This window comes from Podarcis liolepis (assembly GCF_965112155.1).
Source record: "Podarcis liolepis genome assembly, chromosome: 8".
NCBI lineage: Eukaryota > Metazoa > Chordata > Lepidosauria > Squamata > Lacertidae > Podarcis > Podarcis liolepis.
The window spans coordinates 8,335,230-8,358,362 of NC_139560.1; the positions used below are offsets into that span (position 1 = coordinate 8,335,230).

Sequence of the window (23,133 nt, forward strand, 5' to 3'; positions counted from 1 at the left end):
GGAGTCAATGCCTCTCATAATACTTTTTCAGGTCAGAAAGTGTGGGTAGTCAGGGAATCTAACCAGTGCTGGATAAATACTGGGAGAGATTCAATGTTGCACTGTTACAAATGTTCCATTACTGCAAGAATTTCTACTTGCCCAATGGAATCATCTCCCCCTTTTCCCACTCCCTATACCCCCAGAGCCCATTTTGGCAGATGAGGGGGGACACCATGGGGGGGGGGAGAAGTGGAAGTTCCTAAGGCACTAGTAGAAGTCCTCATGTGTGTGTCTGCTAGCAGGACCACTTGTTGCTGTTGTTGTTTAATGGTTTAGTCGTGTCCGACTCTTCGTGACCCCATGGGCCAGAGCACACCAGGCACTCCTGTCTTCCACTGCCTCCCACAGTTTGGTCAAACTCATGTTAGTAGCTTAGAGAACACTGTCCAACCATCTCGTCCTCTGTCGTCCCCTTCTCCGTGTACCCTCCATCTTTCCCAGCATCAGGGTCTTTTCCAGGGAGTGAGGTGGCCAAAGTATTGGAACCTCAGCTTCAGGATCTGTCCTTCCAGTGAGCACTCAGGGCTGATTTCCCTAAGAATGTATCTAAATCCAGCCCATTCACTGGAATGACCGCTCCCCACTTAAAACGGGGGGCGCCCTTTGCGTGGACGCGCGCAGCCCTGGATCTGGAGCGGCTCCATCAGCATAGGCTTGGCTTTGCCTTCCCTCAGGTGGGATACCTGGAGGTCCCTGCCTACCTCAGTCATTTGTCCAATCCCACCTGGGGGAAGCGTTGCCAAGGAGACCAGGCCAGGTAGGGGAGGGATTACCTGCCCACACAATAGAGGGAGGATCTTACCTGGGAATTCTCACTTGGCTCCAGAGCTTCTCCCACCCTACCCACCCTCAGTTAATGTCTTCCTTTGCAGGTTAACTTTTATTCATAGGTTTTGCAGGTTACCTTTTCTTTACAGGTATGCGGGCACTGCTACGTCAAGGTCGCTGTTAAAGGGCCGGAAAGGAATTTCCCTGCATTGGCAGGTTTTGCCTTTCCCGTAGCAAAACGTCACAACTTTGGCGGTATCAGGCCTTGGGCGGAATCCTTTAGTCCATCTTCCTCTTTGCGGTGGCGATACCAGGGTTCCCCGTTAAAGGGGTTTCTGAAGGGAGGCTTTGACCGTACGCCGAAAGGTCGTCATTGCTCTCCCCTGCGGCGGTGGCGTAACGGGGGCAGCTATCTCTGCTTGAACATATATTCTCCAGAGCCGGCCCATCCCCCCCCCACACACACACTGGATAACCCTGAAGCTCCCTAGGTCCCCGGCTGGGGACTGGGGAGGGAGAACGCCCAATGCCTGAGCCAAGGTCTACCCACATTTGAAATTTAATAAAGTTGTGGCCAATTTAATCCCATAGCACGTTGTCTTGAGTCGTTATTCCACATGATGGGGGGGGGGACCGCTCGGGATCTGGGGACTCCGCCTGTCCACGCAAAGAAAAACAGACACTGTGCTTGACCACCTAGCAGTGATAACGCAAGATCAAAGCCCCAAACCCATAATTTTTTTTTTCAAAATTCTAAAAGTGTCCTGAGAATGAGTCAGAACAATGAAAATGTCTTTCACAGGTGCAGAAAGCATTCAAAAAACTGTAGGATGGATTTCAGAAAAGCACAAGTTTTCACTGATGTAAAATAACGCATCCCCCATTCCGTTCCTCTGTTGTTTATTATCTTGTTTCACAGCATTTTGAATTGAGACAGGCTGCAAACATGTCCTTTAAAACGCTGCCTTGTTTTGCAACCACACTGCATTAAGTTTGAAAATTAGGTGGTGTTGTAAATTGATGACTTTCGAAACAAAATGAAACATTTGGTTGCTGTCGTGGCTTTTCTAAACAATCTGAGGGTGGAATACCACCTCTTTTCAGCGTGATAAATACAGCGAAGAGGAAGAAAAAAATGAGATGTGGGAATTGTGTCTTTGCTGTAATTCTCTCTCTCTTTATGCATTGCTACACAAGATACACTGATACATGCATATATACACAAGTGCATACAGCTCTGTAGGGGAACATCTTAGTTTAGAAGGGAAGTTAGCATAGTAGTGTTTTATTAAATCACAAATGATTGAGATATAAAGAGAGGGATTGTTTTGCTCCTATTGCAAGATAATAATAATAAGAAGAAGAAGAAGAAGAAGAAGAAGAAGAAGAAGAAGAAGAAGAAGAAGAAGAAGAAGAAGAATAAGAATAAGAATAAGAATAAGAATAAGAATAAGAATAAGAATAAGAATAAGAATAAGAATTTATACCCTGCCCTCCCCGGCCAGAGCTGAGCTCAGGGCGGCTAACACCAGTAAAATTACAATAAAAACATAATATGACAAAAACAAATCAATTTAAAATACAGGTTAAAATACAATTTAAAATGCAGCCTCATTTAAAAATAGACAATAGATCAAGACCATAAGGGGATGGAAACATAAGGGTCAGACTGAGTCCAAACCAAAGACCAGGTGGAGCAGCTCTGTCTTGCAGGCCTTGCGGAAAGATGTCAAGTCCTGCAGGGCCCTAGTCTCTTGTGACAGAGCGTTCCACCAAGTCGGGGCCACAGCCGAGAAGGCCCTGGCCCTAGTTGAGACCAATTTAACCACCTTGCGACTTGGGACGTCCAAGGTGTTGTCATTTGTGGACCTTAAGGTCCTTCGCGGTGCATATCAGGAGAGGCAGTCCTGTAGGTAGATCACCGTAAGATCACCAAAATGACTGTGATTAGCAGCTGGTTCAGGATGGATGAGGGACAAAATGCTCCAGAAGCTATCAGAAGTGGCTCTCTGGGTGAAGTAGATCCCCTGTACTAGTATGCCAGCAGGAGGGTTATTGGGTTATTGTTGCTTACAGGGTCGGGGAGACAGTAGGGAGGTCACCACAGTCACCCTTAGTCTTGGAAACTCCTGGCATGCAAAATATTGGTCTAGCTAGATCTTGGTATTGTTCTCCAAAGGACGTCTTTTAAAGCCAACTCAGCCTGGAACTATTGTAAATTGAGCGTTGCAATACTGGTGGAATTAATTGGTGGATTAATTTTATAACCCCAGGGGAAGGTGAGTCTTTTTTATTCTCTTTTGATATAAAGTGGACGCTCGGGTTGCGAACGCGATCCATGCGGAGGCACGTTCGCAACCTGCAGTGCCGGGTCTGCACATGCGCAGGTTGCAATTCAGTGCTTCTGCAAAGCGTGATTTAGTGGTGCTGCGCATGCGTGACCACCAAAACCAGGTTTTGGTGCATCCATAACCCAAAAACACGCAACCTGAAGCATCTGTAACCCGAGGTATGACTGTATATGTACTTGCAGTTATACCTGGTAAACCTCCCCCGAAAGGCAACTGTTTGAAATACACAAGCGAGCTTGAAAGAACACTCTGCTGCCATTGTGGTTCAATTATAATACTGACAGGGTGAGGATTCTGTCAGCTACCCTCAGTGCAAGGATGGAAAGAATTCTGGACTGGAGTTTTGTTCTTGTGGAGGTACCAGCATGTTGGGAGATGGAGCGAGACTACAGAGGGGAATTCTGGATGGCTGCCCGGTGCTAATGGTGTATTTTTTTGGGGGATGTGGCGTTTATGGCTCCTGTGAGCAGAAATCGAAAATGGAATTGCTGGAATGTGGATAACAACAGGGGGAAATATTTCACACAGAACTATGAAGGCGAAAGCTGAACAGACTAGTGGTTGCAAACATAAATGAAAATCAAGCGAAGGATCAACACCAGAATGGTTTATTGACTAATTAAGAAATGCAATGTGATACTAGATGATCAGCACTCTGTGAAATTCAGAGCATGGGAAGTCACCCAAAGATATACAGTTTGGCATTTATATTTGCGTGTTGAGTCCCACAGCGCCACCCACCAAAAAATTCACACTTCACACATGATTTTTTGTTTAAGGTTTTTGGCATAATTTTGGCCACAACTTTATTTAAATGCAAAAAATGTGAGTGGTTGCTTAGGCATTGGTTCTGACTATCTGTCCTTGCCCTCAAGGACAGAGCTGGCCCTTCCGGACACCAACGGAAGCCAGCGTGGGAAACAAGCATTGGGTGAAGAAATGAAGCTGGGCAACAGTCCCTCATTTCTCACCCTCATGTTCCGGTGGGGCTTGCACGGCCACAGGTCCGACTCCAGGGACAAGGACAAATTGTATGGCAAGCCCCTGGATTCCTTTAACGGAATTCCCTTTCCGCATCATTTGGAGGGGTAGGCACTTACCCCTCCAAGCACCAATTTAACCAATGCCTAACCGCCAACCTTACAAGTTGTGACGATTTGCTACGCAGTAGGCAAAAACCAAATGGCACCAGCCAATCAGCCAGATGGCAAAATTCCTACCAGGCCCCCGCTCCAAGGCGGACGACCCCATGACAGGCATAGCAAGGTCAAGCGATCCAGAAAAAAACCCCACCCTATAAAAGGGAGGGAGGGAGGGTGATCCGATGCAAAACGGCCAAGAGAACGTCCAACGTCTGGCCCTTGTATTTAAAGACTCTGACCCCTCCTCCAAATTGGCAACATTCAAAACTCCCCAGCAACCCAAATTTAACCACTTAAAGGCTTGGGTTCCTCACCAAATTTGCCTAGTCACTGCAGGGTGGCCTGTTTCCCCAACCGCAACACGTGCTCTCTGTTATGGAGAACACGCTTTGTCTTTTTTATTGTATTGTAATTTGGAATGTTTTAATGTGGTTTTTATTGGATTATTAAAATGGAAAACTTAATAAATATTTTTTTTTAAAAAAAATGAGCATTGCGATAATCTGCTCCCCTTGTCCCTTTCTTTCTTCCTTTCTTTTGCAGGGTAGCTTCTATGTGCCCTCTGAAAACTGCATGCAACATGCGCACAAGTGGCACAAAGACCTTTGCCTCCTGCTCCTCAAGGCGTATCGAGGACTCCACATGTACTATGCCTTCATCACGAAGGAGATTCCCAATTTGCCGCAGCTGAAGTTAGGTAAGAGGACAGCCGTGGCCTGAGATCTGAGCATGAGGACCAGTTCTCGTGTTCAGGTGACTTGAAGCCCAACAAGATGACTGATTCTGCCATACCAATCTTCCCTCTTTGCTGCCGTAAGGAAACTGCTTACACACATCAGTCCAGGTACCTTGGCAATGGGCTCACAGTTTCCTCTCCCTTTGTGCTGTTTGGAGCACCTTCAAACAACCATAAGAAGGAAACTTTTTGCAGGGGACACCAAACCCCCAGTTTTCAGTTTATCCCCAGCTTAAAGCAGGCCACACATCTTGCTGCGACAACCCTCTCACCACCTGCAGTATAACGGCAATAATGCCAGCCTCCCTGACAGGTTGTTTTATAAGTTCACAGAACAATAAACCTTGGGAATTATTGTTGTTGTTGTTTAGTCATTTAGTCGTGTCCGACTCTTCGTGACTCCATGGACCAGAGCACGCCAGGCACTCCTGTCTTCCATTACCTCCTGCAGTTTGGTCAAACTCATGCTGGTAGCTTTGAGAACACTGTCCAACCATCTCGTTCTCTGTTGTTCCCTTCTCCTTGTGCCCTCCATCTTTCCCAACATCAGGGTCTTTTCCAGGGAGTCTTCTCTTTTCATGAGGTGGCCAAAGTATTGGAGCTTCAGCTTCAGGATCTGTCCTTTCAGGGCTGATTTCCTTCAGAATGAATAGGTTTGATCTTCTTGCAGTCCATGGGACTCTCAAGAGTCTCCTCCAGCACCATAAGCATCAATTCTTCGGCAATCAGCCTTCTTTATGGTCCAGCTCTCACTTGGGAATACAATCTATAAATAACTTATTCTGCATGCCATTATTCTGCTATCTTATCTAATTCAGTTCCATCTTTTAAAAAGCTTTCTGGAGTTTAGCTGAAATGATATGCAGCGGGAGTTTAGAGCATATAGAGTTCAATTTGTGCTCCCCACGTCTCTCTAAGATTCTACCCATTGTCCATAGGATATGAATCTTTTAACAGGTCAATTATTTAATTCCATGATTAAATGGGGGGGGGCATAGAAAATTAGCAGGCCTTTGAAATTTTAATTTAGGATGAATGATGTCACAATTTTATTTCAATTGGCAAGAATAACTCCTGTAATGAATTAAAGAGTGGGGGGGGGACTGTATGAATTATCCAACTTATCTTTGATTTGCTTTTTGCCAAAGGGTAGATTGTGGTTTTTATTTATGCTATATTGAGTTGGTGGTGAATTTCATTTTAATTTTATTTTGGCACCTTGTTGTATCTGGCAAGATATATGAGAAAAGATGGAGCAACTAAGTGTATCCCATCATTTCAATTGAGACATTTGGCTGAGGTCTTCTGATGTTCCTATTATCATGCAAATCAACCCTGGGCACAGATGCTTCTGAAATAATGATTGTACCTTTTTCTTCTTCTTTTTCCCAGAGGATCTTTCTGTAGAAGACACCCTGTTGCAGCTGTCTGCAGAGCTACAGGTAGCTAGCACAATAGCACACACCTCTGTGTGCATTTCCCAAACAACTGCAAGAGCAATATTTCGTTTTCCCTCTTCAAAGATGCATGCCCATTCTCAAGTACATGCATTTGTCTATGGGGAAGGAAGTGTTGTGTTGGAATGCAAAAATTACTTGAGTTTTGCATTCCAGCACAATGACTTCTGCATGGGGTTGGAGCACTTTCTGTCAGAGATTTGAAATCCATTTCATTCCAGCCCATTCCCCTTTTGCATGCTATTTCCCATAATTCAATTCTGTTCAGTTTCCTTATTCACATGTTATTCTTCTTTTCTAAAAGAAAACCCACAAACCTTCTCAAACTTCTTTTTTTTTAAATATACATTCTAATGTTTAAAATCTGTATATAATGTTTATCTTCTGTCAAAAACGTATCCAAATATTTTGATATGTTTAAATTGCTGAGAGGTGACACATGAACATGCCTTGTAAGTGACATGGAGCAGGGCCTTCTTGGTGGTGATGCCACATTTTCAGAACGTCCTACCTAGTTGCATCTGGTTGGCTTCCACAGTGGATATATTTAAACAAAGACTGAATACATATCTTTTATTTTGCCCAGGGTTTTGTATCTTAATGGCAATTGCTATTTCTTGGGGTAGTCCAATCGTTTGTCACTGCTTCTGGTTTGATTGTGATCTAGTTGTTCTAACTCTGACTTTTATCATGCTACGCCTTGCTTTACCTAGCTGATGCTCTTATCATCACTTGGTGCAGATTGTGGGATGTAAAAACAACTAAGAAACTAATAATAATAATAATAATAATAATAATAATAATAATAATAATAATAATATATTATTTATGCCCCGTGCTGATCCATATGCAGACCAAGTGATTTAGTATAGGAATCTGCAAAGATCAAATCTCTCAAGCTTCCTTATGAAGGAAAGCAAAAGATATTGAGGCTTTTTTAAAGGAAGGAAGGAAGGAAGGAAGGAAGGAAGGAAGGAAGGAAGGAAGGAAGGAAGGAAGAAAGAAAGAAAGAAAGAAAGAAAGAAAGAAAGAAAGAAAGACCCCTGAAAGGTTTGGAAAGGGGTTTATTTTTCTCTTCAAATTCCATAATGTAAAATCACTGAATGAAGTTGATTGGCAGTAGGCACACAACACAACATACTTTCACCCAACACAGAGTGGTTCATCTTATAAATCTTACTGCCACATGATAGCTACAATGATGGCTAAAAAGGTAAAGAAAGGTAAAGGACCCCTGACAGTTAAGTCCAGTCGCGACTCTGGGGTTGCGGCGCTCATCTTGCTTTCCTGCGTGAGGGAGCCGACATTTGCCTGCAGACAGTTTTCCCGGGTCATGTGGCCAGCATGACTAAGCCGCTTCTGGCAAAACCAGAGCAGCGCATGGAAACGCCGTTTACTTTCCCGCTGGAGCAGTACCTATTTATCTACTTGCACTTTGACGTGGTTTCGAACTGCTAGGTTGGCAGGAGCTGGGACCGAACAACAAGAGCTCACCCCGTCGAGGGATTCAAAACTCCAACCCTCCGATCGGCAAGCCCAAGGTTCAGTGGTTTACACCACAGCGCCACCTGCGTCCCTACAATGATGGCTACAGCCACTCAAAAGAGATATCCAGCAGAGTTGTTCTTAGGCATGGGATTTTCTGTGGATGGACAAAATTGGCCTAATATCTGCTAAATGTGGGTTCTTATTGTGAGGCGATCACTGGTGATGTTTCTCATGGCTGGCATTATGGTGCCCTGTGGTGTTCTAAGAATGGCTGGGTAGTATTATGCTCGGTTCCAAAGCGAAGAACTTGATTAAGACAGGGGTATTAGCATTATTATTTATTCATTTATGTGCCACTTAATTGCCAAGGTGTCTTCTAAATGATTTTACAAGTAGAAAAGCAATTACAAAAAGAAAATATTAAGACACCTAATTGAAATACACAAGAAAACAACCCCCTCGAAAGATTACAATAAACCACCCACACTTAGAATATTCATTCAATACAATAAAACAGCACAACCGTTAAAAGAGCTAAAGCAGCCATTGAAACAGGAAGTTCGGTTCAGGAGTTTAATGCTTACTTAAACAGGTGTACCTTCAGAAGATGGTGCAATGGCAATACCAACAGCATGACTAAGCCGCTTCTGGCGAAACCAGAGCAGCGCATGGAAACGCCGTTTACTTTCCCACTGGAGCAGTACCTATTTATCTACAAAATACCCCATATTTCAGCAGCGAGAGCATTCCAGAATACTTGGGCTGCCAACATTATGGACAAAACATCCAAAGATGGGGTGACAGGTGAAAGCATTCACACCAGTGGTGGAAAAGGGGGATTTATTCAGAGTAAAGTAAGAAGATTCAGGGGAACCCAGTTCCAGATCCTATACATTCAGAGATTTATACATTTCAAGTACATTGGTTGGACTTTACCATGATCCTATTTGCTATCATTGTTCCCTATGAAAATGTGCTATTTCCTCCTTTTTCTTACCTCATCTTGCAGACCCAAGAGTTAGCGCTTGGTAACCAGGGTAAAAGGTAAAGGTAAAGGACCCCTAGACGGTTAAATGCAGTCAAAGGAGACTATGGAGTTGTGGTGCTCATCTTACTTTTCAGGTCGGAAAGACAGTTTTCCAGGTCATGTGGCCAGCATGACTAAACCGCTTCTGGTGCAACAGGACACCATGACAGATACCAGAGCACACGGAAATGTTGTTTACCTTCCCACCACAGCAGTACCTATTTATCTACTTGCACTGGCATGCTTTCAAACTGCTAGGTTGGTAGGAGCTGGGACAGAGCAACAACTTTCATGGGGATTCGAACCACCAACCTCCCGATCAGCAAGCCCAAGAGGCTCCGTGGTTTAGACCACAGCACCCCCTGCCCCTTTGACTGAACTTAACTGCCCAGGAGTCCTTTACCTTTACCTAACCAGGGTAAGGTGGTGATGCCATGTCTGGGGTTTTACTAGCTTACTTTGCTGCCCAGTACATTTTTTTAGGAGAGGACAAGGTCGCAAGATATGGGAGTTGGGTGCTGGCAGTCTCATGGTAGCTTTTGCTGACCATTGCAGTACAGTGTTTATAGGTGGTTAGTCCAGAAGTTTGAAAAACAGCAGAAAGGTTGAATGTTTATGCTCGTCCCCAATTCAAGCTGGGTTAAAAGGTTGCTGGGGAGACCAAAACTATGCTTTGCTTGCTTCTAGCTAATTTCCGAGGCCAAAGCTAAAGTCCGCTGCATGTAAAAGGATGAAATCTCTTGCTAATGCCTGGTGTTTGAAGCGAGGTGGAGTTTATTATTCTGCTCTGCTCAGACCTCACCTGGAGTACTGTGTCCAGTTCTGGGCACCACAATTCAAGAAGGACACTGACAAACTGGAACGTGTCCAGAGGAGGGCAACCAAAATGGTCAAAGGCCTGGAAACGATGCCTTATGAGGAACGGCTAAGGGAGCTGGGCATGTTTAGCCTGGAGAAGAGGAGGTTAAGGGGTGATATGATAGCCATGTTCAAATATATAAAAGGATGTCACATAGAGGAGGGAGAAAGGTTGTTTTCTGCTGCTCCAGAGAAGCGGACACGGAGCAATGGAGCCAAACTACAAGAAAGAAGATTCCACCTCAACATTAAGAAGAACTTCCTGACAGTAAGAGCTGTTTGACAGTGGAATTTGCTGCCAAGGAGTGTGGTGGAGTCTCCTACTTTGGAGGTCTTTAAGCAGAGGCTTGACAACCATATGTCAGGAGTGCTCTGATGGTGTTTCCTGCTTGGCAGGGGGTTGGACTTGATGGCCCTTGTGGTCTATTCCAACTCTATGATTCTATGATTTTAGTAAGGAAGCCAATGAGTTTCCCTTCAGATTCTTTTAGACCATCATCCTTGCTCTCAGCTTTCTGGGGATGATAGGAGTGGAGTCCTACAATGTTCAGGCAGCACCATGTTGGCAAACCCTGAACTAAGACATGCATTTTATTATCTGATACTTAGGTATGTTGCATCTGAATATGGAAGCCCCATTTCGCTGCCATAGCTAAGAGCATTTGACCGATCTGTCCTCCGTGTAATTGATCAGATCTGGGGAATTTGCCACTTCCACAGTTTATGGCTGCAGAAGAGAACCCCACAAAGAACAGACCACACTGAATTATCCCCACCACCCACAGCAAAATGATAATAAGCAACTGTTGGCCACAGAACAAAGAGAGATTTATTCTGCCAGTATCTCTGTTTGAAATCTCTGATTTTTATCGTGCGGCATTTTCTAATTCTAAACTAAAAACTAGGCTGACCACCCTGCTGGGAAGTGCTTGGAGGAACAAAGAAGGGAAATATTGCAGATGCATCAGAAAAAGTTTGGCATGTTAGCGGGGGTTTTAAAAAACATTATAGATGGAGCAGCACCATCTAGCGGACAATGTATAATTGACAACAAGAAATGTCTGTTGTTTCTATTTTTGCAGTCCATAGGAAAGAACACTTAGTTGTTCACAGGCAGCTTCAGCAGAATGGTAGTATTAGGTACAACCCTGAGTTCCAGCAAGGGAACCTGCTGGTGGAAGATGAGAGGCAATTTTTTGTCCATTTCCCTCTCCTACGCTCCACCATAGCACCTCGTGTTACCTCTCATTCTGTATTGTGGGATGTGATCCATGAGAATCAGTCAAGTACAACATTCCTTGTAATCCTAGAGAAGACATGTGAGGGAATGTTTCCTCCTGGCTGGAGCATCCTTCCTTTTGCATGTGATAGAAGGTGGGCGTGACCTAACCTGCCAGGTAACAAAAGGATGAGTCACGCAGCACACCTTTCTCTTTTTGACTTCCTTCTTTGTTTGACCACCTTCTGGCCAGGACTGCTCTGCTAGATCTCAGTTAGCAGAAGCACTGGGATTATTCCCCCATATGGGGTAGATCCACATGTACATATTTGTAACTAAATCTGCCTTCAGGAATCCAACTGTGAACTGATGTGAGTAAATTTCTTTTATTGACTTTGAATAGGATTGTCACATCTTTATTCTTTTAAGACGGATTCAAGGGAACGTACAATTCAGCCTGAGGCAGACTGAATTGTATAATAGTGAGAGGCTCACACGAGCCTGCAACCAGCTATCTGCTGTGCATATAAAAGGGGGGAATGTAACTCTGCTACATAAAGGAACTTGCTAACGCAAGTTAGGAAGGATATTAATAAACAATATATCCTCTCCTGTCATTCTGAACATTCCCACATGTATTGCATCTCATGTTGCTTTGAAGGGGTTCCCAACCCCCACCAAGCAGAATTTGGGGGAGCATAAAGATCTGGAGGGAGAAAGGGAAATGGTTGTAAATTGTCCCACAACCACCTTCATCTAGTGGGAGCATCTCATCCTGGCAACACTGCAGAGAATAGCCTCTCACCAGCAGGAGAAACTCTGGATCTCAGCCACTGTAAAATATATTTGCCATAAATCACCCCATCTTTCGTTGTCAGCTTAAATCTTTCCCCAGAACTAGACTCGCAAAACATTTTGAATATTTTACTACTCCCATTATCCTTGTCAGAAGCTCAATCTAGATTGATGCTCACGAGTAATGTTCATTTGAAAAAGCTGGAAATAGGGAAGGAGAGGGGCAGGACACAGATGCCATCAAATCCAGAGCAAGATTGAGTTGAACTCGGCAAGAAGCAAAATTTTCAGGAGAATTTGAAGCCCCTTCCAGGAGGAAATGATTGAGGAACTCTGAGGGAGGAAAAAGTGCTGAGCAACATTTCCAGTACAGGCTTCTGTACCTCGCGTTGCCAACGCTGAGTTTCACACTGAGTTACATTACAAGATACATGAAATACCAGGGAAATTACCAGACAAATTAAAGGGTTGGAATAGGTAACACTTTGTGCCCTATCCAACTCTAAAATTTTATGATCGATTCTATAAGAGTGAGAAAAGAGCCTTGATAAAAGTTGAAAAATTTCAACATAGCTTTCTTAATATGCACAATGCACTCAAACTGCCTTAATGTCTTCTGCTGAGTTGGGGATGAGGACTTAATCCTGGCTAAGCCTACATGAGCTGGGAATCCTGAACTCCTTATCTTGGTGCATATTGGCAAAAGATTTCCCCCTAATTCAAAGGTGTTAGGGGTCATATGTCTCTTAACACCAGTTGCTAGGAGTCACAAGAGGACAGGGTACTATTGTACAGTGTTAAGATAATGATGATGATTTACTTGTACCCCACCCATCTGACTGGGTTGCGCCAGCCACTCTGGGTGGCTTCCAATGTAAAAAAGCCTCCTGATACAAGACTGCCTTCAGATGTCTATGGAAAGTTGTTTATCTCCTTGACATCTGACGGGAGGGCGTTCCACAGGGTGGTGGCACTACCGAGAAGGCCCTCTGCCTGGTTCCCTGTAACTTGCCTTCTCGCAGTGAGGGAACCGCCAGAATGCCTTCTGAGATGAATGTCAGTGTCTGGGCTGCACAATAAGGTGGAGACACTCCTTCAGGTATACAGGGCCAATGCCATCTAGGGCTTTAAGGGTCAACACCAAGACATTGATTGCGTCTGGAAACGCACTGGGAGCCAATGTAGATATTTTAGAACCCATGTCCTGCTTGCGTCAGCTGCTGCATAGGCAAATGGTTGATCACTGTGAAAAACTGGATGCCATATTAGATGGGTTTGTGGCCTAATCTAGCAGAACTCTTCTTGTGTTGTTTTGCCTAAGTTCATTTCCCATACAGTCATACCTCGAGTTACGGACAGTTTGGGTTGCACGATTTTGGGTTGCGCACCACACCGAACCCAGAAGTACCGGAATGGGTTACTACCGGGTTTCAGCGCTTGCGCAGAAGCGTCGAATCGCTGAATCGCAACCCGCACGTGCACAGACGCAGCGCTGCGGGTTGCGAACGTGCTTCCCGCACAGATCACGTTCACAACCCGAGCGCCCACTGTAGTTGGAACCCAATAAGGCTATACAGTGGTACCTCTAGTTACGGACTTGATCCATTCCGGGGTGTCGTTCACACCTCAAAAAGTCCACAACTAGAGCGCTGCTTCTGCGCAAATGCATGGCATGATAGAGCGCTTCTACGCATGTACAGGCGGTGAAACCTGGAAGTATACACTCCCAGGTTTGCCACATTCGTATCCTGAATAAACGCAACCGGAGACTCAAGTAACAAGAGGTACGGCTGTGCTGTTCTGCTCTGAATCATTTTGGGTCTCCTCCAGGCTTATTCAGATGTTTGACTCTTTGCAAAATAAAATAAAATAAAAACCAATTCAAAGGTCATTGACACTAGTTTGCCTTGACAATATCTACTTTTTACCCTTCCAGATGCTGAACAATCCAGAAAAGATAGCAGAGCAGATCAGCAAAGACCTCACTTGGCTCTGCTCCCACCTTTTGGCTCTCTGGACCCAGTTTCTGGAGTTTGTAACCCTGCACCCAGATGTCACAGCCTATCTTGTTCAGGAACATCACACTCTGAGGGTAACCTTGCAAGATGGTTCTGAACCCTACTTGGAGGAACAACCTGATACAATCGAAGGCTATAGGCAATCCCACTCATTTTTAAGGGCATTGCAGAGTTGTTTTGTGTGTCTTTAGGGGTTCCCAAATTTCATGAATTTCCTAAAATTTAGCATAACCAAGATTGCATTGAGTTGTTTTGGACGATGTGACCAGTAATAATGACAATAAACGGAAGTGCTACCACGTTTACAATAAAATGCTGGTTTCAATCTTATTTGTTCGTTTAGATGCAAACCTGCCCTTAAACCCCCATTTTATTTTGTCATTTGCTGTCAGGAGGGTCTCAGAAAGAAAATATCCCCAAAAATTATGGAAGGGAAAGCAGAATTTTGGTGATATCCATGTGGGTGTCTTTGAATCTTGTAAAATTATGCAGTGGATGTCTGTGTTCTTTCATTTTACAATTTCACTTCCCAAAATTTCCCAAAAAGGAGATGATTTAGCATTCTGGCATCTTCCCCAAGGATACTTCCAGAAAGTGTGGAAAGCCGGGACATCTCATTGTGGAGCACCCGAGAGTGGCATACTAAATTTGTTTATGTTTGGCTCCATCACAGGAATGAGTTATACCCAGTTTATGTCACCTTCACATTTGTTGTTGTTTAGTCATTTAGTCGTGTCCAACTCTTTGTGACCCCATGGACCAGAGCACACCAGGCACTTCTGTCTTCCACTTCCTCCCGCAGTTTGGTCAAACTCATGCTGGTAGCTTCAAGAACAATATCCACATTCAAGAACACCTTCACATAGGTTCACCCATAAATCTGTACTGCTCTGTCCCATTTCCACATTTATTTACATCCACCCCCCCCCAAAAAAAATGTGCATTTAAATATATATTTTAAAGCACAAATTCTTCAAAATGCACACTTCCAGACATTTTCTTCCTCCCTCCTGCCAAAATGCATGTTTAACTAGATTGATCCCTACATCGGGGAGTTCCTAATATTTATTTTCTTGTAGTCAGCACAACTTCTGGACTCAATTGTCCGAACAAGCCAAGGTATATTTTCTTTGCACCCCAAACTTCTGTGGCCTTTTTAAATGCACTGCTGACTCTGATTCCAGGAATGTCAGATGTCGTGGGCTGTTACGTAGACAATATACAAATAAACATAGATTATAGACTATGTTTTGAAGGTGATACACCTTCTAACATGTTTTTCTTCTCCAGGTAAGAAGATTCTCTGAGGCTTTCTTTCATGCTGAGCATCAAAAGCCTGCCGTTGTGACTTTCCAGGAAAGCCTGTATGTAATTTTTGATGCATTTCTACCTTTTGACTGTGGTGTTATATATTTTAATGACATTTATTTTCTCACTTATTAAAAGAAAAATATGACACACTTATGTGACCATGCAATTCTGGGTATAGCTACCTAGTAGTAGGCTCCGTGGCACTAAATTGGGCTTATTCCCTGGAAGGTAGGTACAGTATCACATCCTAATATACTGTAATGCTGATTTTGGGAGGTCAAGCCCTCTTATGGTGTCTTCCAACCCACAGAAAACACAATATATGCACTTTCCTCCAGTGTCCCACTTTTCCAGGGAGAGTCCCAGATTTACAGAAGCACGTCCCAGCAGGGTGGTCAGCCTAGTTTTTTAGTTTAGAATTAGAAAATGTTGCACAATAAAAACCAGAGATTTCAAAGAGAGATACTGGCAGAATCAATCTCTCTTTGTTCTGTGGCCAACAGATGCTTATTGTCATTTTGCCAGGGGGTGCTTCTGTGATCAAATCAATTACATGGGGGACAGATCGGTCTAACGCTCTTAGCTCTGGCAGCTAAGCTAAATGGGGCTTCCATATTCAGATGCAACCTCCCTTTGAGTATCAGATAATAAATGCATGTCTTTGTTCAGGGTTTGCCAACATGGTGCTGTCTACACATTGTAGGACTCGAACTCCTGTCATCCCCAGAAAGCTGACAGCAAGGATAATAGAATTTGCAGACCCTCCATGTGTCATAGTTTTCCAGGAACAGTGCCAGATTTCCAGAAGCTGTCCCGGTTTCTAATTTGATCCCAGAATGTCCCGCTTTCTCTTAGGATGTCCCTATTTACACTGGAGAAAAGTTGGGGGTATGGAGTTATCTGACCCCTGAGCCATCTGAAGGCAGCCCTGTATAGTGAATGCTTTATAGTGCTTTTATATATGTCTGAAGCTGCCCAGAGCAGCTGCGACAACCCAGTCAGATGGGCAAGGTATAAATAGTAAAATTATTGTTATTATGGAATAGGACATCCCTATTTTGATCGGAGAAATGTTGGAGGTGTAGTGGGCACCTCCAGTGTAGTGGGTACCTTCCAGTATAATTGGGGGGCAACCATGAAGAAGGCTCTGTCTCAAGTCATCATATAACATATCCCACCCTGAGAGGTGAGATATTCTCCTTCTCCACCTCCAGTTCTAAAGACATGGGCTGGCACACATCTGTGTCTCAAGTAGGGCATAGAATGAGTGTTTGGTGTAAGGAGAGGATCTGTCACAGAAGTAAAGCCATAAGAAGAACAAATGCTGTGGAATAAGCAGCGGGTGGCATTGTGGGTTAAACCACAGAGCCTAGGACTTGCCGATCAGAAGGTCAGCAGTTCAAATACCCGCGACGGGGTGAGGTCCCATTGCTCGGTCCCTGCTCCTGCCAACCTAGCAGTTCGAAAGCATGTCAAAGTGCAAGTAGATAAATAGGTACCGCTCCAGCGGGACGGTAAACGGCATTTCCGTGCGCTGCTCTGGTTTGCCAGAAGTAGCTTAGTCATGCTGGCCACATGACCTGGAAGCTGTACGCCGGCTCCCTTGGCCAATAAAGCGAGATGAGCGCCGCAACCCCAGAGTCGGCCACGACTGGACCTAATGGTCAGGGGTCCCTTTACCTTTACCTTTACATTATTACATGAGCACTGTTCCACAGCATTTGATATTTTCATTTACATACATTCATTCGAAATAAGATTATGAAGCAATTCTATATCCTCCCACCACACTGACGAAGAATTCTACGAAACAGTAGCCAATATCTGGAATCACTGTTCAGTGTTGGACATCATATTTGCTGAATACACAAAGCTTCACAGCTTGTCTTTCATCATGCAAAGTTTGGTACCTCGCTTCATTTAAAGATTTTCAGAGACTTTGAGACTAAAAAATTCATTTTGTACTTCTTATGGTTTGAGGGAATTTTATAAAGATTGTCTATTACGTATGTATATGGTCATAGTGTTGCCTAGACATTGCTGACGTTCTCTTTGCAACGCAGGGGTTGGTTTGTTTTGTTACAGAAGTAAAGCCAGGAGGGGTAGAGAACCTCAAGCCTAGGGGCCAAGACAACCCTCCGTTCCCCTCTAGACTGGCCCTTAGGCCATACCCCTCACTGACTGCTTCACACCCAGAATGTTTTACCCTGCTGTAATGTGTCCTTCTTTCCTTCCTTCCTTCCTTCCTTCCTTCCTTCCTTCCTTCCTTCCTTCCTTCCTTTTTCTCTTTTCCTTGGGTGGAGCACAGGGGTATGGAAACTAGCCTACCATTCAGATGTAAAGTTTCCATTTGTTGATCCACCCACTTTTGCTTCTGGTCCTGTCCACGTGGCCCTCAGGAGGTTGCCTGGAATGGAATGCAGCCCCCAGACTGAAAAATGCCCACCCTTGATTTAGATGGAGTTTCATGTTTGGTTCAAGTGGGTTGTTGCTGGTGATTGTGGCAAACTCTCCAGGGGGCGGGAACTCAGTCCAAAGAAACTGGAAGTGGGGAAACTCTACACCAGGGAAAAGTTACCCTTCCATTTCTTCCAAACAGCATCCAGCATCACAACCAAATCTCATCAGAAGTCCGGAACTCCGAGTACCTCACCAGCATGCCCCCCCTGCCAGTAGAGTGCCTCGACATTGATGGAGACTGGGGCACGCTGCCGATTATTTTTGAAGACAGATATGTCGATTTCCCCTACAAAGGTGGGTAATAAACTGAGCTTTGGAGCTCCTCCTTGGGAACTTTGCTTCCTTTTTTCTTTTTGAAATAATTTTTATTTGGTTTTACAAGTACAGTGGTACCCCGGTTTCCGAACAGCTTATTTTACAAACAACTTAGAACCCAAACGCTGCAAAACCAGAAGTAGGTGTTAAGGTTTTCGAACTCTTTTTCGGAAGCTGAATGTGCTCCATTTTGAGTCCTACACTGTTCCTCTTCCTTTCTCTGTGTGTTCTGTTTGTAAATTGAGTCCCCCGTTGCTAATGAGAGACTTCTCTTCCATTCTGAGGTTGTCCCGGGCACCCACACAACACAGAAGTGATATTTGGAGCCTATATTTGGTGCTTTTGTTTTTTATTTTATTTTTGGCATTTTTGTTTGTGCAGTTTTTTGTTTTTGTGACTGTGACTTGTGACTTCGTTTTTGTGACTTGTTTCTGTGATCGTGTGGAACCCAGTTCAGCTACTGATTGATTGATTGATTGATTGATTGATTGACACTGGGCACTGCACTGCAGGGGATGCCACAAGAATGCTGTAGAATCCCAACTCTTCCCCTTTTTGTATTATTCTTTTTTGTAATTGTTATATAAAAGGAGGTAAAGGACTCCTGGGTGGTGAAGTCCAGTCAAAGGCATTTATGGGGTTGCAGCGCTCATCTCGCTTTCAGGCTGAGGGAGCTGGCGTTTGTCTACAGACAGCTTTCCAGGTCATGTGGCCAGCATTACTAAACCGCTTCTGGCACAATGGAACACTGTGACAGAAACCAGAGCGCACGGAAACGCCGTTTACCTTCCCACCACAGCAGTACCTATTTATCTACTTGTACTGGCATGCTTTCAAACTGCTAGGTTGGCAGGCGCTGGGACAGAGCAACGAAAGCTCACTCCGTTGTGAGGATTCGAACTGCCGACCCAAGAGGCTCCATGGTTTAGACCACAGTGCCACCCGCGTCCTAATTACTATATATTGTAACTCAATAAAACTGTTTTTTGAATCAAGCTGGTAATTTTACTGAAACAATTAGTTTCTAGTATTGCTATAATAATCAGGGGGTATTTTCTCACTCTCTCTTTCAGTTCAGAGCTTGGACAGCTTGCCGGATTATGTTGTTTCTGCTGCTGGCAAATCACAAGTGGACTTAATAGGAGAAAATGAGGCTGCATCTTCAAATGATGACACTGCTTTAGCAAAGGGAGATTTCAGGAACAATGCCCCTTTCATTATCCATACAGATAGGATAAATGGAAAATCGGTGTATGGTCGCAGCTATCCAAAAGGAGATTCCTGTATGGTTGAGAGTCTCAAGGATCACCCCACAACTCAGGTACACACAATGAATGGAGATGCCCAGTCCCATGGGGATGAGTCAGATCTGGCTAGCAATATGATTTCTGGTTTGCAATCAGAACTCCTGAAAGATAATACAGAAAGCCTTAAGACACCAATGGAGCTTTCAGAAAATATGAGTGACAGACTTTCACCGGAGGCCGCCTATTTGGACATAAGCCCAGTGTGTAATAATGACCACCAAGGAGAACCAATGCTAGTCATGACTGCCCAGTATGATGGTGGCACATGTGGACAACACAAACTTTTGAATGAGATTGAATTGAGCCAGGCAGCTTCAGGGGATGGTTGTGAATCTACTCTCACTTCAGACAAACTTCTAAATGCCCAAGAGAAACCAGCGGATCAGAGTTGTGAGTCAACATTGCCATCCTTGAGGACATTTGATGTAAGTGATGATTTGGGTTCACTGAACGAGATAAAAGATGCTGAGGAGATTAAGGAGCAAAGAGTGCAGGAGTGTGAGGAGTTCAGCTTGACATCAGGGGTCATTAAGAGATCATCGTCACTAATCTCAGACTCAGGGATTGAAAGCGAGCCCAGTTCAGTAGCTTGGTCTGATGCACGGAGTAAGGCTTTGGAGTTACCCAGCGACCGGGAGATTCTTCACCAGCTCGTCAGAAGGCACGCGATTCACCGTAACTCTCTGGAGGGAGGGCACACAGAAAGCAATACCAGCTTGCCCAGTGGCATCCAAGCCTCCCTCACCTCAATCAGCTCTTTGCCCTATGAGGAGGAAGAGCGGGAGGTGGAGCCCAATAAGCTGACGAAATCTATCTCAGCTCCTCAGATCAGTAGCCCTGAGGAGCCTGTTGATGACATGGATATATCAAAACATGCAAAAACTATGTTGGACACCGCAGAGGGGCAATACGTGGAAATAGGGTGCACCAGCATGGCCCTAGCAGAAAACGTTTCCATGTGCCGGAATGCCAGAGAAAATGGTGGGTTGCCACTTCCATTTGCTACCATGGAACACCCCAAATCTGCCTTTGAAGAAAATATTGACAGTCCTCACTTACCAGATGCTGCCGAGGGCTTTTCAGAGGTGGACTGTGGCTTGGAAGCCACAGGAGAAGCTGTGTTTCTAATGCAAAATGAAAATCTAGATGGCACAGTTGAAAGCCAGCTGCCAAAGAGAACAGAGGAGATCTGCTTGGGAAGGGTTGGTGACTATTTGGACACCAACACCACTCCTCTTGATGTGTATGAGGAGGAGGTAAATTTGCACACAGTCCATGGTTCGTATTCCACAAACGTTGAGGTTTTTTCACACCATGAGGGCCACACACCAGACTATACTAGCACAGCCTCATCAGAGGTGGTACCTGAACCTGTCTCTGCAAAGGGTCCCCATGGCAGTTCTCTTGCCAATGGCAAAGTAGTGATATGTGGTGGAGAAATACCCAACTTACAAGAAATTGATCTGGATAACAGACCCAGCTGTGGATCCTACTGTGCAGAACCAGAAAACCGAGAATTCAAAATGGTGGCAAACAGCACAAGCTTCCATTCAGTGGCTCCAGGGCCACTGGCGCTCGAGAGCAAAAAGGCTATTGAGGTGGTCAACTTATCTGTTTCTTGCACAGCCACCTGCCTTCCTTTTTCTTCGGTTCTCAAAGAGAACCCACCAGTGGCCGGCTTCTCCTCCAAGCAGGTCACTTCTCCAATTACTCACCAACCAGTGGGCTCCTTTGGGGTCATCTCCTGTGAGTCCAGTGATGTGGATGGGGAGACCAATGAAAGGATGCTTAGGTAAGTAGGTCCAAGGGCTTTTTATTCCCCACCTGTTCTATTGGCTGCAATTTATTGGATTTGGTGGGTTGATTTGGTACTTCTCCTTACACCAGCAGCTGGGGTTCAGGAAGCCCAGAAGCTCAGCTAGGTCTTTCTTTTTACAATTTGGATTGAAGGTGGTTTTGGGGGAAGCACACGTATCTTTCACAAGATACGTATAGGATAACTATGGATTGTGGCTAATGCCATATTTACACTGCTTGCCAAACCAGTGGTGGGAGCACACTGGATGTCAACTTGATGTCATATGATTGACTGGTGGGTAGTTCCAATCACCTGCCAAAATTGTCCTACTGGGGTATGGGAGATACAGATTTGTCCCAGTGGGCCGAAAAGGTGCCCCAGCCCAGGCCTACATCACTGGAGACTGTATGGTTGGCATTTGGGTTGAGATTTGAAAATCTGAATTTGGTTATCCTTCCACAACTGGTCTACCAGCAGCAGTGCCAAAATCCAACTCTCACCCCAGCCCTTTGAATGCAATGGTTGAAAAGTCACATGTTGTTGAATGCCCATCTCAATCATTGATTAATTAGTGTATTCTCCAGTTTTCATCAGGCCAAAGAAAAATTTAAAAAAGAGCTGAAGATTGAAGGATTTCTGTACAGTGACTTAACTGCACTCGCTTCTGATATCCCATATTTCCCACCAGAGGAAGAGGAAGAAAATTTTGAAGATGGGATTCACCTAGTGGTCTGTGTCCATGGACTGGATGGTAAGGCCAAAGAGGCGATGTGGGGATAACTGTGCATTGTGAATATACAGTGTTCACACAATACATAATTGTGTGTAATGTGAAAGCAGACAGCTGCAGTTATGCTAGTCATAGAGACCATGGTTAGGGGGTCTTCAAACTTGGGTTGGACTATAAATCCCAGCCTCCTCTGGGAAGTAACCCAGTGCTTCAGAACTTTCACAAAGTCATGGGTGTTCTGAACCACAGGCCCCAAGGAGGGCATGTATGAGTTGTTTGATGCAGGGATACCAAAGAAGGATTTCAGAAAGACCAGACATCCAGTTCTAGTGCTTTATAAGCTTACAACACAGTGTGCAGAGCCTCACTGCCTTTAAAGACATAGGATGGACCCTGCAACCGTGAGAGGTCATCATCATCATTTTATCTGCATGCCGCCTTGCCACAGTTAAAAACAATGCTCAGGGTGACTTACAACATGACAAGATTTACATAATTACAAAAATCATAAACAATAAATAAACCACATCTAAAAGAAAATACACAACCAAATGGGAAACAATTTCCACATAAATCAAGATCTAAAACTAAGAATACAGCATTAATATCATGGTTTAAAATGACATAGATAAAAAATAACAACAATTATTTTAATTAAAAAAAAATGGAGCCCTCTTTGCATCATGACATGTCCACACCCAAGCAAACATTCATACAACCTTTATGCACAAAGCAGCATGCATGACTTTACCCAGAACCTTCCATGACACCTGGCTGGTGAGGCCATAGGTGGCAGCTACTTGAAGCTTCTCCCCTCTCTGGGTCTAGAACTCAGTATCCCAAGGTCCACAGAATCAAAGCAAACCAAGTAGCATATATCAAAGCAAATAAATATACACATATGAGCTCATTCTTGCAACAACTTCCAGTTAGTTTGGAGTTACCTTGGCTACCAATATGGCACTTGAATGCCTTCCAGAACATTTCACCTTGGGTTCAACACATTGGGTCAAAGTTTGATAGGATGAAAATTGCCCTGAAAATGAATCACTATTTTAGATGAGGCACTGCATTCACACTGGGGGCATCACAGCCATATCACTGAAAGACAATTACAGATAGGTAGCCGTGTTGGTCTGCCATAGACAAAATAAAAAAATTCCTTCCAGTAGCACCTTAAAGACCAACTAAGTTAGTTCTTGGTATGAGCTTTCGTGTGCATGCACACTTCTTCAGATACACTGAAAGAGAAGTTGCCAGATCCTTCTATATAGTGAGAAGGTGGGAATGGGAGATTGGCAGATAGCCAAT

The 23,133-nt window shown here is 44.3% G+C and overlaps 1 protein-coding gene across 1 annotated transcript in view; it reads left to right on the forward strand.

Moving 5' to 3' along the window:
* The window catches only part of FAM135B (family with sequence similarity 135 member B), a 140,687-nt gene that overhangs the window by 108,779 nt on the left and 8,775 nt on the right, over nt 1–23,133 (forward strand). Inside the window, exons 8-14 of the mRNA XM_083516510.1 lie at nt 4,847–5,000; nt 6,432–6,481; nt 13,820–13,975; nt 15,192–15,265; nt 17,812–17,966; nt 19,061–21,086; nt 21,677–21,843. Coding sequence (XP_083372636.1) covers nt 4,847–5,000; nt 6,432–6,481; nt 13,820–13,975; nt 15,192–15,265; nt 17,812–17,966; nt 19,061–21,086; nt 21,677–21,843 — 2,782 coding nt within the window. The remainder of the gene's footprint in view (nt 1–4,846; nt 5,001–6,431; nt 6,482–13,819; nt 13,976–15,191; nt 15,266–17,811; nt 17,967–19,060; nt 21,087–21,676; nt 21,844–23,133) is intronic.